This window comes from Mauremys mutica, chromosome 4 (assembly GCF_020497125.1).
Source record: "Mauremys mutica isolate MM-2020 ecotype Southern chromosome 4, ASM2049712v1, whole genome shotgun sequence".
NCBI classification, from domain to species: Eukaryota; Metazoa; Chordata; order Testudines; family Geoemydidae; genus Mauremys; species Mauremys mutica.
The window spans coordinates 41,571,321-41,587,529 of record NC_059075.1 but is presented as its reverse complement, the minus strand read 5'-3'; the positions used below and the strand labels follow the sequence as shown (position 1 = coordinate 41,587,529).

At 48.1% G+C, this 16,209-nt stretch overlaps 1 protein-coding gene and 2 long non-coding RNA genes across 3 annotated transcripts in view; 1 reads left to right on the top strand and 2 right to left on the bottom strand.

Annotated features, from left to right (window-relative positions):
• Positions 1 to 1,449, bottom strand: part of LOC123368107 — a 37,939-nt gene extending 36,490 nt beyond the window's left edge. The window contains exon 1 of the long non-coding RNA XR_006578689.1: positions 1,379 to 1,449. This is a non-coding gene — a long non-coding RNA (uncharacterized LOC123368107). The remainder of the gene's footprint in view (positions 1 to 1,378) is intronic.
• Positions 1,450 to 6,047: 4,598 nt separating this feature from the next.
• Positions 6,048 to 13,640, bottom strand: LOC123368106. The gene is made up of 3 exons (XR_006578688.1): positions 12,671 to 13,640; positions 11,193 to 11,801; positions 6,048 to 8,997 (listed from the first exon to the last, which is right to left on the bottom strand). It is a non-coding gene; the product is annotated as an uncharacterized LOC123368106 (long non-coding RNA).
• The window catches only part of VASH1 (vasohibin 1), a 22,384-nt gene continuing 19,695 nt past the window's right edge, over positions 13,521 to 16,209 (top strand). The window contains exon 1 of the mRNA XM_045012611.1: positions 13,521 to 14,575. Within this exon, the coding sequence (XP_044868546.1) occupies positions 14,312 to 14,575 (264 nt within the window). The 5' untranslated portion in view covers positions 13,521 to 14,311. The remainder of the gene's footprint in view (positions 14,576 to 16,209) is intronic.

Genomic DNA, 16,209 nt, shown 5'->3' with positions numbered 1-16,209 from the left:
ATTCTTGTATCTGAATCTATAAATATAAAGTATAAGTATGAGGTCCTATTGTAATTATGCAAAGTGTAGGCCATTAATGGTGGCTTAGAACAGGGGTGGCCAACCTGAGCCTAAGGAGCCAGAATTTACCAATGTACATTGCCAAAGAGCCACAGTAATATGTCAGCAGCCCCCCATCAGCTCCCCGTCCCCTGCTTCCAGAACCTCCTGCCCACTGGCAGCCCGCTGATCAGTGCCTCTCCTCTCCCCCTGATCAGCTGTTTTGTGGTGTGCAGGAGGCTCTGGGGGGGTGAGGTGGAGGAAGGAGGGCATGGCAGGCTCAGGGGAGGGGATGGGAAGGGGTGGAGTGGGGGCAGGACCTATGGCAAAGCCAGGGGTTGAGCAGTGAGCACCCCCAGCACATTGGAAAGTTGACGCCTGTAGCTCCAGCCCCAGAGTCTGCGCCTATACAAGTAGCCACATATTAACTTCTGAAGAGCTGCATGTGGCTCCAGAGCCATAGGCTGGCCACCCCTGGCTTAGAAGCTTGATGGTTCCCATTGACTAGGACCATTGGTCGTGAATGGGTTTATTTACCTGCAAGCCTTCCTAATGTCAACAAACATCAGGTGCCCAGGCACACAGGTGAGTGTTGCCTGCTCCCGGGTAACCCAGGGAAGAAAGAGGGGTTACAGAACTAATTTGTTCTTAATATTAATTCATGTAGTAACCATTATAAACAATCTGTAGAAATTAAAAGCAACATTCATCAAGATGTAAATGGAATTAAGAAATTGCTACATGAGTCCATTATTTACTTTTGCACATATTTAAAAAGATGCAGAGTGAAATCCTGGCTCTTTGAATCAATGGCAAAACTCCCATTGATTTCAATGGAACTAAGCTTTCATTCATAAGGTCAGAGTTAAGGGTTTTCTTTTTATTCTGAATGATCTTTATAGAATTTTAATTCAGATAAGAGATTTTGTTTTGTATCCTAACAAACCATATTATTTATTTTAATTAGTTTTGTTTGGTTTGATTTTTGGTCACCATTTTATTAATTTTACCTCTTCTATTCTTTGATTAATGGCTTAGTAACCTTACCTATAAAGGTAACAATGCTCCCCCCACATAGTTTTTAATTCATTAGTGGGTGAAATTCACCCTCATGCAGAAGGACAGCACAAGCCTTAGCATCACTTAAGTCCTGCTTAAGTCTTATTTTGAGGACTTAAGCAGTGCATAGACTTTCTGCAGAACCACAGCACAGATGCGACTTTCGCCCTACTTCCAGACACTCTCCATGTGTTTGAGGGAAGGTATTTGGTAAATGTAAAGCATTATTTTTCTATAATTGCACAAAACAGAATGCTCTTTCAGTATCTCATTGTCTTACCATTGGATTTCTGAGGAGTTCAGCTGCTGCCAGAATGCTGAAGTCAATACTCCACTTCCGTTATGAACAACCTGCATGATGCATAATGCTCAGGCATAAGAAAATACATTTTGTGCAGACTAAGTAGCAATATACGTTATGGTCCTTTGTTATTGCACCATTCTTCAGCCCATGCTGCTGCAAGTGATTGGCACACTCAGTGCAATATAAAAGCAGCAAAGAATCCTGTGGCACCTTATAGACTAACAGACGAAGTGGGCATTCACCCACGAAAGCTCATGGTGCAAAACGTCTGTTAGTCTATAAGGTGCCACAGGATTCTTTGCTGCTTTTACAGATCCAGACTAACACGGCTACCCCTCTGATATCAGTGCAATGTGCTTCACTCCCACCACCATGCAAAGTACTATGCTTGAATCATGATCTTAAAACTCTGAATCCCTGCTGTTGCAAAATGAAGAAGTCATGGGCATAAGGGACAGGCATTGGGTAGCAGTTAACTAGTACCAAGTGGTCAAAAAGCTCCCCAGAAATCCTGTCCTGATGCTTTCTAGTGATATTCTGGTTACATTTACTTTGGGTGAGATTTAAGAATTTTTTTGAAAGCATTAAAAATTCAGGGATTGCATTTCACTTTTAGGCTAACACATTATCCTGATGTTTATTTAATAACCATTCTTACCAATTCACAAACATTAATTAAGCCTCACAATATTCCTGGCTGTGGGTCAGCATTATTATGATCATCACCCTCATTTTACAGATGGAGAAACTGAGGCTCAAATGGTGAACTGAATTACCCGAGACTACAGAGGGAGTCAATGACAGAGCTGGAATTAGAAACCTAAAGTCCTGACTTCCAGATCTGTGTTCATTCCTTTTGCCCACGCTGCCACTGTTTAATGAAGAAATGTAAGAAACTGGCTTCTGCTGAAATGCCTGTGGTTTTTAGTAAAAAACAAACAATCCCAAGCCAGGCAGCAGACCCTAAATCAAGGGCAACTCAGCTTTGCGCAAGGGCCCGAATCAGGAAAGCATCCCTACGCAGGACAGCATTAAGCACATGCTTAAGTCTTAGTGGAGTCAAACACAGATGTAGGCAGCACAGCATGAACTCAGCAGATTGGAAAATCTAGCTCAGAGTATTGCAGCCTGTGACCCACAGGCTGCACCCTGCACTAAACTTGAGGGAGGAGCTGGTATGCACTGCATGCTCTCTATTCTGGTCTGCTGCACTGGCCCAATGAGGGCCGTTGCAGGCCCCTATAACTGCCCCCTGAAGTTGATCTAACTTGTACCAAGGGCCATAGCAGCCCCTATTCACCTCCAGAATCCAGGAGCTGCAAAGCAGAATAAAGCCATATTGCCTCCCCATCCCCATGCCAAGCTCAGCTCAGCCATGCTGCAGAATCGGGGCCATTTTTTTGGCATCTGTTAAACATTTCCCCAATAGCCACTAGATGGCCACATAGCCAGTTGTGAGTGCCATGTTTTTCAGTTAACATCACAGAGGTAATAGTGATTCAGAAGCAGGATTTATGGTTTCCAGCCCAAGGTTTTAATACTTTAGCCAAAACAGACAATGCATCAGTAGTGGGAACACTCTTTCTGAACGGTCACGGACTACATGAACCTGAACAAGATCCTGACACTTCAATCACTATTGTTTGGCATCTGGTATTGCATTTCAGTCTACATACACCTCTTGCATTGTCTTAACAGGAAGAATATTAAAAGTTTCCCATTTAACACTAATTTTAGACTATATCAGTGCTGGGTTTAGATGGTTTAAAACTTATTGATTCATTGGGATGATGGAATGATTGTCATTCTGCATGCTGCACCTCTAGTGAGCATCTGTTTCTGTCATTATATAAATTCTCCTTTACACCTCATCAATCTAGGTTTTAGTGTCATTCCAGTGAGAAAGCTCAGGGATTTTTTTGGCAATGCATTAAAGTTACAGTCATCCTGGGATGTATTAAATAGTCTCTAGGACAATCAGTCAATCAGAGGCACAACATTAATTTAAAATATTTGAATAAAAATAATTTTGCTACAATTCAAGCCCACAGGACATCCCATCCCACTGTTTTCACTGGCAAATCAAAATGCACATTAAGGGACCCATTTCCAAAGGAGTCACAGCCTTGACACAAAATTGGCTTCTGCCATTTCATATGCACAAACCATTTGTACCTACCAGAGACAAACTGTGTGTGAAAGCAACATTTGGAAATGCAGCAGGTTATCAAGTTTTGTCTCATATGCACGAAACGACAGGTGTGAATTCAGAGACAGAGTAGGTGAGCGTTTTACAAAGTGTGGGGATCCCCCCACCATCACCAAGGACCAGCCAGGAGGAAGGAGGCACAGACAATGTCTCAGTTAAGATGCGGAGGCCTTTAAGACCACATGGTAGGGATGACTGTGGGAGTGGGAAATGACTGGTTTAATTTTCCTGAAGGGAATTCAGTGTTCAAAAGTTTGGGTTAGACAGATTAGAAAGATGAGACAGATACCACTTTTGAACATTTTCCCCAAAGTGTTGGTTGTGGCATGATCTCAAACAAATGGCTTCACAGACTGAAATGTCACCCTGGCCCTAATTCTTCTTGGAGCCCTTTCTGCTTTGCATGAGGGTCACACACAATTCCCAGTGGCACAGCACATTCCCTCTTTTAACCCACCGCAATCAGCTCCATGACTCATTTCCTTCAGTCTCCCACTTCCCCCACTGAGGCTAAACAAGGGCCCTTTGTAAAGGGTGTAAAATGTAGGAATTTTATGATGTCCTTTTGGGATGTTCATCAACAGCTTGTGTGTGTCATTTCTTTTTCTCGGTGATTAAATTACAAACCACCTTTTCTTCATATTGGAAGCTTCAAAAATGGCACTATAACTGGGCAAGGAAGAAACACAACCAGCAGTCACTGCCCAGGGCAGAAATAGCACAGGAGTTGCAGATCAGGACACAGAGGTGCCATGACGGAGCTGTGTGAGATCAGGAACTAGCCACCACATCCATTCAATTTCACATAGAGACAGTCCCACACCCCATCTGCAAACACTGCTGAATTATGAGGCATTTGAAATCAGCATCTGGATTGTCTGGTTTGGGACAATCTCTAGTTTTTAAATTTATCATGACATTTAAATACCCAAATGTCCCTGTACTGATGAGGCCTCTTTCATGGCAATAAGGGTGACCATTGTGCTCTTCCTGTAGTGGCATCCTGTTTTTTGCATCCTAACATTTAGAAACCAGCTCCTTTCCACAGAAGTCCAGGAAAAACAAAAGCTCAGGCTACCAGCGCTTACCACGGTTCAGCAGTACATAAAGACAAACCAGGGAGACTCAACCTTAGAACATAACTGCATAGAAACAGGTCAGTTACTTCCTTGTGGGAGTTCCTTCCTCCATTATTTTATTAGCACTTTTTTAGTGTTACCTTCCTCCTATATTATAAAAGACAATAAATTGGAGCATCCCAGTTATTGTTTTCTCTAACTCTATTATTTCCTATTTGTATAGATTCCTAGGCCGGAAGGGACCATTGTGATCAGGGCCGTCCCTTGCCATTTGGATGTCCTATGCAGCCCCCCCATGGGGGGGCTGTGTGGGGACCCAGGCCTCCCCCCCAGGGTCTGGGAGGCAGGAGCTGTGGGGAGGCACTTTTGGGGGCCCCACAGGCCCAGAGTGGCCTAGGGGATTAGTGAGGGGCTGGGAGAAGCCCGCTCTGCTTCCCTCGCCCTGGCTCCAGCCACGTTGCTTGGGGGAGGAGGCTTGGGGGAAGGTATTTCCCTTCCCCCCGCACTAACTGGCAGCAGCGGGAAGTGAAGCAGCCCTGCCCCAGCCAGCTCTACTCTGCCAGCTCCCAGCCATGGCGCTCCGCTTCCCGCTGCCGGTGAGTGCCGAGGGGAGGGGGGGAACCTTTTCCTAACCCGCCCCCGAGCGACACGGCTGGGGCTGAGGCAAGGGAATCTGAGAGGGCTGGGGCTGTGTCACTCCGATTCCTGCCACTGGTAACTCCGGGGGTGGGGGAACCTTTTCCTAACCTCCCTCCCCTGAGCAACATGGCTGGTGCTGGGGCCGCGTTGCTCCGCCTCCCGCCACCGGTGAGTGTGGGGGGCGAACCTTTCCCCAAACTCCCCGCACTCACCGGTGGCGGGAAATGGAGCGACATGACTGGGAGCTGGCAGAGTAGAATGGGCTGGGGCAGGGTTGCTCCGCTTCCCGTCGCTGAGTGTGGGGTCGCTGGGGGAAGAGGTGGAATGGAGGCGGGCGGGGCGGGGGGAAGGGTAAGAGGCAGGGTGGACAGAGTTGACCGGGGCCCCACACCCCCTAAGGACAGCCCTGTCCCTTGCGGGGGCGGGGGCTGAGTGATAGGGCTTGTGCTGCTGCGTATGCAGCACGCAGCTGCCTAGAGCACCATGAAATTTAGGGAAATTCGGTGCCCCAAATTTCATGGTGCCCTACGCAGCTGCGTATGCCTAAGGACGGCCCTGATTGTGATCATCTGGTTTGACCTCCTACATAACACAGGCCATAGCACTTCTCCAAATAATTCCTAGAGCACATAATTAACAAAAAAAGGTCCAATCTTGATTTTAATTTTAAAACTTGTATTAGTCTACTCTATAAAATAAACAGTCCCATTCTCTTCAATTGCTTCTTATATGGAATTTTTTATTACCCATCTCTTAAATCCCTTGTGTTTCTCCTTTTTGAGACAGAGGGCCAAGAACTGAGCACAGTATCCCAAGTGAAGGCGTAGAGAGTGTGCATATAATAAATAATAATAATGTTTAGTGTTATTTTTCATACCATTCCTCCTACAGCCTAATGTTTTAAAACTTTTTCTGAACAGAGGCTTTCATTGACTTGTTCCCAATTACACCCAAGTCTTTCCCTCTAGTGGTTGCCATTCACTCAGAACCCAGCAATAGCTCATTTTGTTTCTTCAGTGCATATTACCTTGCATTTCTCCACACAGAATTTCATTTGCCATCAAGCTACTCATTTACCCAGCTTTGTTAAACTGCTAACACTCTTAACAGCCACCTCTAGCCTTGAGTTACTGAAATAAATATATCTGCAAGTTAGCCACATCACCATCAGAATAATAAACAACACAGTATGAGTCCTTGTGGCACCCCACAGTTAACCTTGTGCCTTGTTGATATTTAAACATTTATCTTTTGTTTTCTGTCTTTTAGCCAGTTTCTAATCCATGACAGAATTTTATCTCTCAGGCTGTGACTGATTAGTTTCCGTAATAGCCTCTTGTGAGACAATTTGTCAAAGGCTATTTGAAAAGCCAAACAAATTACATCAACCAGTTCTCCTTTATGCATTATTTTGCTAACTCACTTGAATACTTGTAGATGAGAGGCAGTTTTCCTTTAGATGAGGTATACTATTTTCTGAATATCACTGCATGATCATCTAGCTCTTTATAATTCTATTTTAATTATAGTTTCAATTAATTTATCAGGGACTGAACAAAGGGTCATTGATCTGTGATTGCCAGGATCACCTCTAGCATTTTGGGAGAATAAAAAGCGGGGGAAGGGAAGGGGTTACACCATTTGCTCCAGGCCTCCAGCAAAGCACCTGATTTTAAATGAGAGCATGTATTTTTGTTAGCAGCTCAGCCATGCCATTCTCAAATTCCTGCATATAGAATCATAAAAATGTAGGGCTGGGAGGGACCTCAAGAGATCATTCCGTTCCTCTCCCCATGCTTGGGCAGAATTAAGTAAACTGAGACCATCCTGGCAGTTGTCTAACTTATTCTTAAAAACCTCCAAAGCCTGGGAGTCCACAACTTCCCTCAGCAACCTGTTTCCAAGGCCAGTTCTAGGGACAGGTGAGAAGGGCGGTCATCCCAGGTGCCAACTTCCAGGGAGTGCTGGACCGCTGCACCACTTGGCTTTTTTCTTTCTCAGCCGATGACTGGCTGGCAGGTTGTTGTCCCCCCCCCATACACTGATTGGCTGATCTTGTTTGTTTCATTTTTGCACTGGTCTAGGAGTGAACCAACAAAAAACATTTTCTGCCCTGGTTGGCAAAATGGTTAGGGCTAGTCCTGCCTGTTGCTAGGCTTAACTATCTTTGTAGTTAAAAAGCCTGTGTCTAACCTAGATCTCCCTTACTGCAGACTAGGCCGATGACTTCTTGTCCTAGTGGATCTGGCGGAACAATAGATCACGCTCCTCTTTGTACCAACCCTGAACATATTGCAGACTGTTAGCTGGTCCCCGGCAGCTTTCTCTGCCCTAGACTAAACCTGCCCAGGTCTTCCCACCTTCCCCCACAGGCGATGTCACCATGGAAAGCTTCAGTTATTGAAAACCTCTGTTCAATGGCAACTTTGCAAGCATCAATGATCCCGACATATATTTGATGAAAATACTCTTTGGGGTCACTGAAGGTGTGAGGGAAGCTTCCATGGTGGTCGAGCCGTCTCGGTGGCTTGTATTTCTTGGGAGTGTAGGATCATCTAAATAAATATTTCTTGCCTTCTCTACTGTTGTTTCCCAGAAGTGATTGTATGATGAGTCGGTGCACATCCCACTCAACACCTCTTGCAACAGGCCAACTTTCTTCATAATGCTTGCCAATGACATGTTTGGGCTTTGAATTTTTGCATTTGCTTCTTCTACAGGACCCAAGGCTTTCACAAGAATTGTTAGGTAAAGTACATTGAAAAAGACTGAAGCTGCTTTGAGAATCCGCTACATTTTGAGCCAAATTCATTGGAAGAGTAACTAAAAGTTCATCTAGGCAGTTCATCATGGCCTTGTAGTTGTGGAGAGGTGATTTAATGCTACTGATCCTTAGTGTCCATCTTGCTGGGCACAATGGTTGTAAAGAAGGTTCCCCTTCACTCTGAAATTCTCTGAATGCTGTCATACATTTTGGTGACTCACTGCCAGCACTGATGAGATCTTTCACCATCAAAAACATATCATGACGTTCTTGAATTTTATGCAGGGCATCCTGTGTGGCAAGGTTAAGGGAATGTGCAGCACAGTGCACAAATTCCGCTCTCGGCTCTCGATCCTTGACTCTGGCTTGGACCCCAGTAAATTTGCCAGACACATTACTGGCTCCGTCGTAACACTGCCCCGCTGGCAATCTTCCACAATTTTGAAAAGAGAAGCAGCATCCATTGCGTCAGTTTGGTAAAACCCAATAAACGCCTCATAAATCTCCCAGTCATCACTAGAAAAGAACCTTAAAGAAAAACTTCCTTGTTCTTTTCTTGACAAAATCAGTAGTCTCATTCATTACAATGGCATAAAACTTGGAAGCCTTTATCTTTTGCAGTTTGTCTTAGCACCATCATTGCCATCATTTCAATTATTTCGTTTATAATCTCATGTGACAGCCACTTGTATTTTGTGTGATTAAGCCACTGTCTCAGTTCCTCTGAATCTGTACTGCGTAGCAACAAGAACTGCATCAAATTTGAATCACTCTCATTACGTCCACTTAATGCTATTCCTGGTTGAGCTAGGTACTGAACACCAGTCAAAATGTTGTGCAGTGCAATCCTAGCTGATTGTGATTCTTTTCTGTAATTGGCCGACATTAGTGCAGAAACATTTACCTGTGATTGACAGAGGCAGCAGGTTTGTATAATTTTTGGTGGTGCCCAGAACAGGTCCAAGTCCCGCCCCCCGACACCTGCCTTGTAAGCCAATATACAGTAACTCCTCACTTAAAGTCATCCCAGTTAACGCTGTTTTGTTATTATGTTGCTGATCAATTAAACACTGGTTTTCAAACTTTTTTTTTTCATGGACCACTTGAAAATTGCTGAGGATCTCAGTGGACCACTGAATGATCTTTCCAAATGTTGTTTGTACTGTTAGCTAACTATTGTAAAGCGCTTTGGATAAAAGTGCTATATAAAAAAACCCCTTCATCATAAACATGTTTTTATTCTACACATAAAAGCACACAACTCATATTTTAATATCAGTAGTCAACCTTTCTAATGTGATGGATATGCCCTCTCTCCCCCAACATGGCATCCTCCAAGCTGGGATTGGGAAGAAGGGTGGGGTGTCTTTCCCTCTCACACACCCCCCACCACAGCAGCCCCTGAACTGGGGCTGGGATGGAAGGGGGGGGGTCCCTCCCCTGCCACAGCAGCCACAGAGCTGAGGCTGGGAAGGAGGGCCATCTCTCCCCGACAGCTGCGGCTCTGGAGCTGGGGAGTTGCCTCTTTCTCTGGCTGCCACAGCCCTGCACCTCCCAAATTCCCCCCACTCCCTCTTCTCCCACCCTATTCCCCCCAAGGCCACCACCTGAGCTTACGTGTGCATCTTCTCAAGGGTCCAGGCACCTAATTAGTGGAGCCACAGCTGCGCGGCTCCACTAATTAGGTGTGTGGCCCTTCATTCTCTCATGTGGGGCTGCACAGGCACGCACCTTAGAGGGAACTATCCACAGACCATCTGAATGGAGCTTGCGGACCACTGGTGGTCCATGGACCACAGTTTGAGAAACTCTGAGTTAGAGAACATGCTTGTTTAAAGTTGCGCAATGCTCCCTTATAACATTGTTTGGCAGCCACCTGCTTTGTCCACTGCTTGCAGAAGGAGCAGCCCATTAGAGCTAGTGATGGGGGCTTGGAACCAGGGTGGACCAGCAGCCCCCCCCCTTGAGCTCTTAAGTTCCCTGTGCGGCAGCCACCCTAGCAGGCTATCAATTGCTGGGCAGTTCAGGTGTCCCTGCCCCCACTGCCATGTGCTGCTCCTGCCCTCTGCCTTGGAGCTGCTCCCATGAACCTCCTGCTTGCTGTGCAGGGGGTGGGGGAGAAGAGGGGGAGGAAGAAGGCTGCTGTCAGGGTGTCTCCTCCCCATCTCCACAGAGCAGGGGGTGACACAGGACAGGGCTTGGGACGGAGGGAGCTTGCTGGCAGCAGCTGCTGTCTCAACTTGCTGATCTGCTTAAAAAGGCAATGCATTTAGAGTGCGGTCAGCGTACTTTAAAGGAGCAATGCACATCTCTCTCTCACACACAGGGCATGTGTCTCTGTCTCTCTCTCTGCCATGCTGTCTCCCCTCCCTCCATTCCTGCTACCTTGTAGAGTGTGAGGCTACATTAGCAACAATGTGTTAACCCTTGAGGGCTCAGCCGAATGATAGTTCATCATTTAGCAGTAAGGCATTCCCTGGGAAACATCCCACCCTCTGACTCCACCACCTCAACCAAGCTTCACAATCATCAATACTGTGTACAGTATTAAACTGTTTAAAATGTATACTGTGTATATGTCTGTGTGTATATATATAAAATATAGTCTTTTGTCTGGCAAAAAAAAAAAAATCCCTGGAACCTAACCACCCAGACCCCCCTATTTACATTAATTCTTACGGGGAAATTGGATTCGCTTAACATCGCTTTGCTTAAAGTACAGTGTAGCATTTTTCAGGAACATAACTACAACGTTAAGTAAGGAGCTATTGTATATTTTTAAAAAAAATGTAAAAATATGAGGGTGGGGCTAGTGATGAGGTGTTTGGGGTGTGGGTGGGGGGGGATCAGGCAGAGGGTTGGTGTGCAGGGGTGAGGGCTGTGGGGTGGGGATGAGGGGTTTGGGGTGTGGGAGAGAGCTCAGGGGTAGGGCAGAGGGTTGGGGTGCAGGGGTGAGGGCTCTGGAGTGGGGCAAGGCTGGGGATGAGGAGTTTGGGGTGCAGGCAGGCCAAAGAGGAGGACTCCCCCCAGCCCTCTCCCCACAGGCAGCAGCAAGCTCCGGGGGAGGGGCCTCCCACCTCCCCTCTGCACCACACTCACCTCGCACCACTGTCAGTACACGTGTTCCAAGGGCCCCTCTCAGGTCCAGGAAGCCCCCTCACCTCCCTTGTGGTGGGTGCTGGGGGGAGGGCTGCATCTCCTGCTGCTGCCTCTCACTGTAGCCTCACTGGCCGTGGGGCTACCCCTTGTCCAGCGTGGGGCAGAAGCAGTGACTGTGGGTGGGGGGCCCTTCTGTGCTGGTGGAGGGTCCCCCCGGAAACTGCAAAGCAACATATTTCATTACCGCTTCCTTGTCACAAGAGGATTTTTTGAGTGATGTAAAACCATGCAATGCGTGTCTCCAATCTTGAAATCCGGATGAAATAAACATTGGTTCGGCCTTTGTAGAAAATATAAAGATCTTCTTTTTCGAACAGTTTTTGCAGACTGAAGAAAAAACTCTAATTCACTATTGTACTCCAACCACTTAAATCTTGATAGCCAAGACTGCTGAAAACTCCATTTCTTATCTTGTAGATTTGCTGCATCTTTCTTTTGTATAACTTCAGTTTGAAAGCTGGATGTTGAACTCAGGCCGTCACTTGATGAATTACCTTTTCCTCCGGGTAACTTTATTAAGAATTTATCCATTGTTGATTATTACTGGTCCTACAAATCAAGAATTTGTTGCTGGGATAAAATGAAGCTACAATGCGCCGGTGCCACAAGATGACAAGGGCCAATTAAAAGTGGAAAGTCAGAAGCAGGACTCGCCTGCTTCAACTGATTATATACTTTAAAGGATGTAAAATAATCAAGTATTGTGCTAAACACAATCATACTCCAAACTGACTGCCAAATTTAAGTTGCATGTTTTTCCCCTCAGGTGAGGGCTCTGGGGTGGGGCTGGGGATGAGGGATTCACAGTGCAGGAGGGGGCTTACGGCTGGGGCTGAGGGTTGGGGTGCTGGGGGCAAAGGCTCTAGGGTGGGGCAGAGCCAGGGATGAGGCGCTTGGGGTGCAGTAAGGCTGCCCCAGGGCTAGGGCCAGAGAGGACTCCCTCCATTGGCAGCAGCAAGTTCTGGGGGAGGGACCCCCCCGGGCAGCACACTCACTCTGCACCACTGTCACTGCATATGCTCCTAGGGCCCGTCTCAGGTCCAGGAAGCCCACTCGCCTCCCCTATGGTGGGTGTCTGGGGGGGCATCACGTGTGGCCTCCTCTCCTGCTGCTGCCCCTCACCATAGCTTCACTGGGAATGGTGGGGGTAGGGAATGGGGCAGAAGTGGTGGCTGCACGGGGGAAGGGTGTCACAACACTCACCCAAGCCCCAACTGCTCAGGTCCAGGAAGCTTCCCCCCTCACCTCCCCTGTGGTGGGTGGGAGGGGACTGCCATCACATGTGGCGTCCTTCCTCCCCTGCTACAGCCTGCCGCCCCTCACCAGAGCCTCATGGGGGATGGGGCTGCCCCTGGCCCAGCATGGAGCAGGATCGAGGACTGCAGGCTCCCGGGCGGATCACAGGGTCAGACACTCACCGAAGCCCCACCAGCTGCTCAGGTGAGTGAGGGCTACTCCAGACGTCTCCCGCCGGACGCCCCCTCGGTGTCTCCTGCTGGTGGGTGCCGGGGAGGGGAGGGCGGCCAATCATGTGCGTGCCTCCTCCCCTCCTCCCGTGCAGCAGCAGCCGCTGCCGGCTGCCTCAGCGCTGCTCTTGTGCAGTAGTCGCTTAAGCGGCAGCAGCGCGGTCGGTCGGTCGGGCGAACCCCGCGTCGCTCTCAGGCAGGCAGGGACGCTCCGCTCCGGGCGGGGCCGGGGAAGAGACTCCCCTTTCCTACCTCACAGGTCCGCTGCGCCCGCCCCCAATGAGCCCGGGGGCTCAGGCTGCCCGGCGGGGGGTCTCTTGTCCCTTTAACCGGGCGGGGCCGCCTAGGGGTGGGGCGCATGCGCGGGGAGCGTCTCTCTGACTCCGGGCATGGAGCGGAGCCGGCGGCAGCGGTGGATGCAGCCCGCGGGCGTGTGAGCCCAGCGCGCGGCGGGGGCAGCCGGAGCCGAGGTGCCGCCTGGGCTCCCGTCGCGGCATCAGTGGCCTCGGGACGGCCTCAGACGGGGGCTTTGTTACTCCGCATGCAGCTGCTGCCGCAGCCCACTGTCCAGCCGGTTCTCCCCGCCTCGGCAGCCAGGGGTCGCCGGGCCTTTGTCTCCTGCCCCCCGGCCTCTGCAGCCTCCTGCCCGGCAGCCTCACCAAGAGCCACCCCCAGGACTGCGCTTCCTCCGCTCTCCGGCTCCAGCAGCTGGCAGCAGCTTCCTCCTCCCCCGGCAGGGGGGCCGGAGCCTGGCCGGCCCTGGTCGCCGACCCCTGTTGCATTGTGACCCTTCCTGAGCTCAGCAGGCGCAAGCAGGAGCTTGGACTGAAAGCGGAGATGGCATTTGAGGCGGGTATCCAGAACTGCCCCGGGGCCGGCTTGTTCCTGGAGCGAACAAAGCCTAGGGAGCTGATTGCCTTAGTTTGTGGCCATTCGCTTTTGTTTGGGTCTAATGGTCTTATTGTCTAAGGGTGGCTGCAGTTTCCCCCGTGTCTGGCAGGTAGTGTCTCTAGCAGGTTAATTTTCCTGCACGGAGACAAATACTTTGAGGTGGTATGAGCCTGTCGTCACTCAGGTGTGTGCTCTGCCCCAGCCCCTTAGCTCTGCTTGGGTGTAGTACTTCATCGATCTGCTCCTACTGATTGTAACGGGCAATCTCTTGCTAGGTCAGTGGAGCCTTTTTTTTTTTTCCTTTTTTTGTGGGGGTGGCCTGATCTGAATATACAGCCCCCTGCTGTCCTTGCTGTTTTATAACGACCTTTTCATTGTTCTGCGCCTATCTGGGTCTGCCTGCTCCATCGAGGGTGACCTTTTTCTTTTAAAAAAGTCTAATCTATGGTACATCTCCAGCCCACTTCGTTTGTTTTATCGGGGCCCTGCCTTGACTCTTCCTTCTGGTTGGACGTGAGGAAACAATCTCCTGTTGGGTAAAATATACCTTGATATTGCACTGTTCTTATGTGAATGGGCCACACCCTTTTTTCCTTAAAAGGCCTCTGCACTAGGCTGCCATGTGCTGCTCTGTCTCTGGCAGGCTGAGGGGGGCGGTGGGCATAGGGTTGTAATCCACCAATTTCCCAAGTGCAGACTGGGATGCCGGGGGGGAGAACGGGGGGCAGAGGCGCTGCTGCCACCAAGCGCTTTGAGGCCAGCGAAGAGGCAACTCAGAGAGAGGAGGAGCAGGAAGATGATGGTGATGAAGATCTGCGAGACGGTGGAGTTCCTTTCTTTGTGAACCGAGGAGGGCTACCCATTGATGAGCCCACCTGGGAGAGAATGTGGAGACACGTGGCCAAGATCCACCCTGAGGGAGAAACGGTGGCTCAAAGGATTCGAGGAGCCACAGACCTACCCAAGGTGAGAATTCCTGAAAGAACTGATACTAATAAATCAAATGACAGGGCTTTAGACTGTCCACTCAGAGAATGGTAGAGAAGCTGGGATTGTGTTATATAACATTGAAACCCAGATCAATAATCCTGAAGTGGGGGTTTCACTCAACAGAAACACAGTCATAAGGGTGTAAAGTATTGGGATTCCATATCAGGAGGAGAGTGTCTGACCTGTGCTGCTCAGGATTTTTGCTTTGATTTAATAGAATTTTTCCATTTAATTGCTCTGATACTATTTGTGGTGATGCAAAAAGACACATGTCCAGTAACCTTAGAGCAAATGGGGAAAAGCCAGAATTCTGAGACAAAGTACAGAATTGGGATTTAGCTTTTGAGGCAGCCTGCCTGACCTGAAAGAGGAGGTGACAGTGCTCCAGCTGCATTCTGGAGCGCTGTGTATTGATCTGAACACTTTGTTCTTAAAAGATTGTAATTAAAAATAATCCAGAAGGGCAACCTGCTAAAAGTACAAGGTGATGGGACCTGTTTGGTGAATAAGGAAACTTAATATCTGCATCCCAAGAAACGGAAAGTAAAGATGGGATTTATGACTGGTTAAATACTTGAGATGGGGGAAAGCTGGAGGAGTGGGAGTCGAGTAATTATAACCAGGAACAAGCTATAGGCTATAAAAGGAAATATTTAGGTTGGACATGAGGGACAGTCTTCCCCTCAACAAGGGGAATTTTTGCACTGGAATGGTTCCTGCCTATAAAGGTGGCTCTGACAGAGTTAAGAGCATATTAGAGAACACTTGTAGAATTTGTGTAGAGGAAACTTGTTGCTGACAAGGAATCAGACTAGATGATCTCACATCTTGTCTTTTCTGGCCGTACTGCTGAGAATCCTTTGAAAAGGGGAACCCAAGATCATGCAGCTTAATATTGATGCTGCATTGAGTCCTTTGCATTTGGGCCTCGTGTGTCTTTGTAGATGTTGCCATTTTTGTATATGCATGGCTTCTGGTGGTAATTCTAGGGTATATTTAGATCCTCAGATTGAAAGTGCTTTGCAAATATTCAGTCTCATAACTGTCCTTTGAAATAGATATCTTTATTCCCATTTTTACAAATAGAGACAACTGAGTCAAAAAAGATTAAGTTTCCGGGGGTAGCCGTGTTAGTCTGTATCCACAAAAACAACAAGGAGTCCGGTGGCACCTTAAAGACTAACAGATTCATTTGGGCATAAGCTTTTGTGGGTAAAAAAAAAATCACTTCTTCAGATGCAGTAACTTGCCTAGGTTCTCACAGCAAGTCTGTGGCAGAGCCAGTAAGGAAATGTTGGAATTCAGGGGTCCAGTCCCCTGTTTGAATCACGAGACTTACCCACGAAAGCTTATGCTCAAATAAATTTGTTAGTCTCTAAGGTGCCACAAGTATTCGTTCTTTTTGCTGATACAGACTAACACGGCTGCTACTCTGAAACTCTTTTGTGGCTCTTAAGCATGGTCTGGATCAGCACTGAGGGTGTTTCTTTGACCGAAACTTAGCGAAGCATCTATTTTTGGTACCTGCAGCACTATTGTGTAGTAGCCTGGTTTGTGCACTGTATTCAGTGAGGCTGGTGCAGAACACATTCTGCCATCTGGGCTCACTG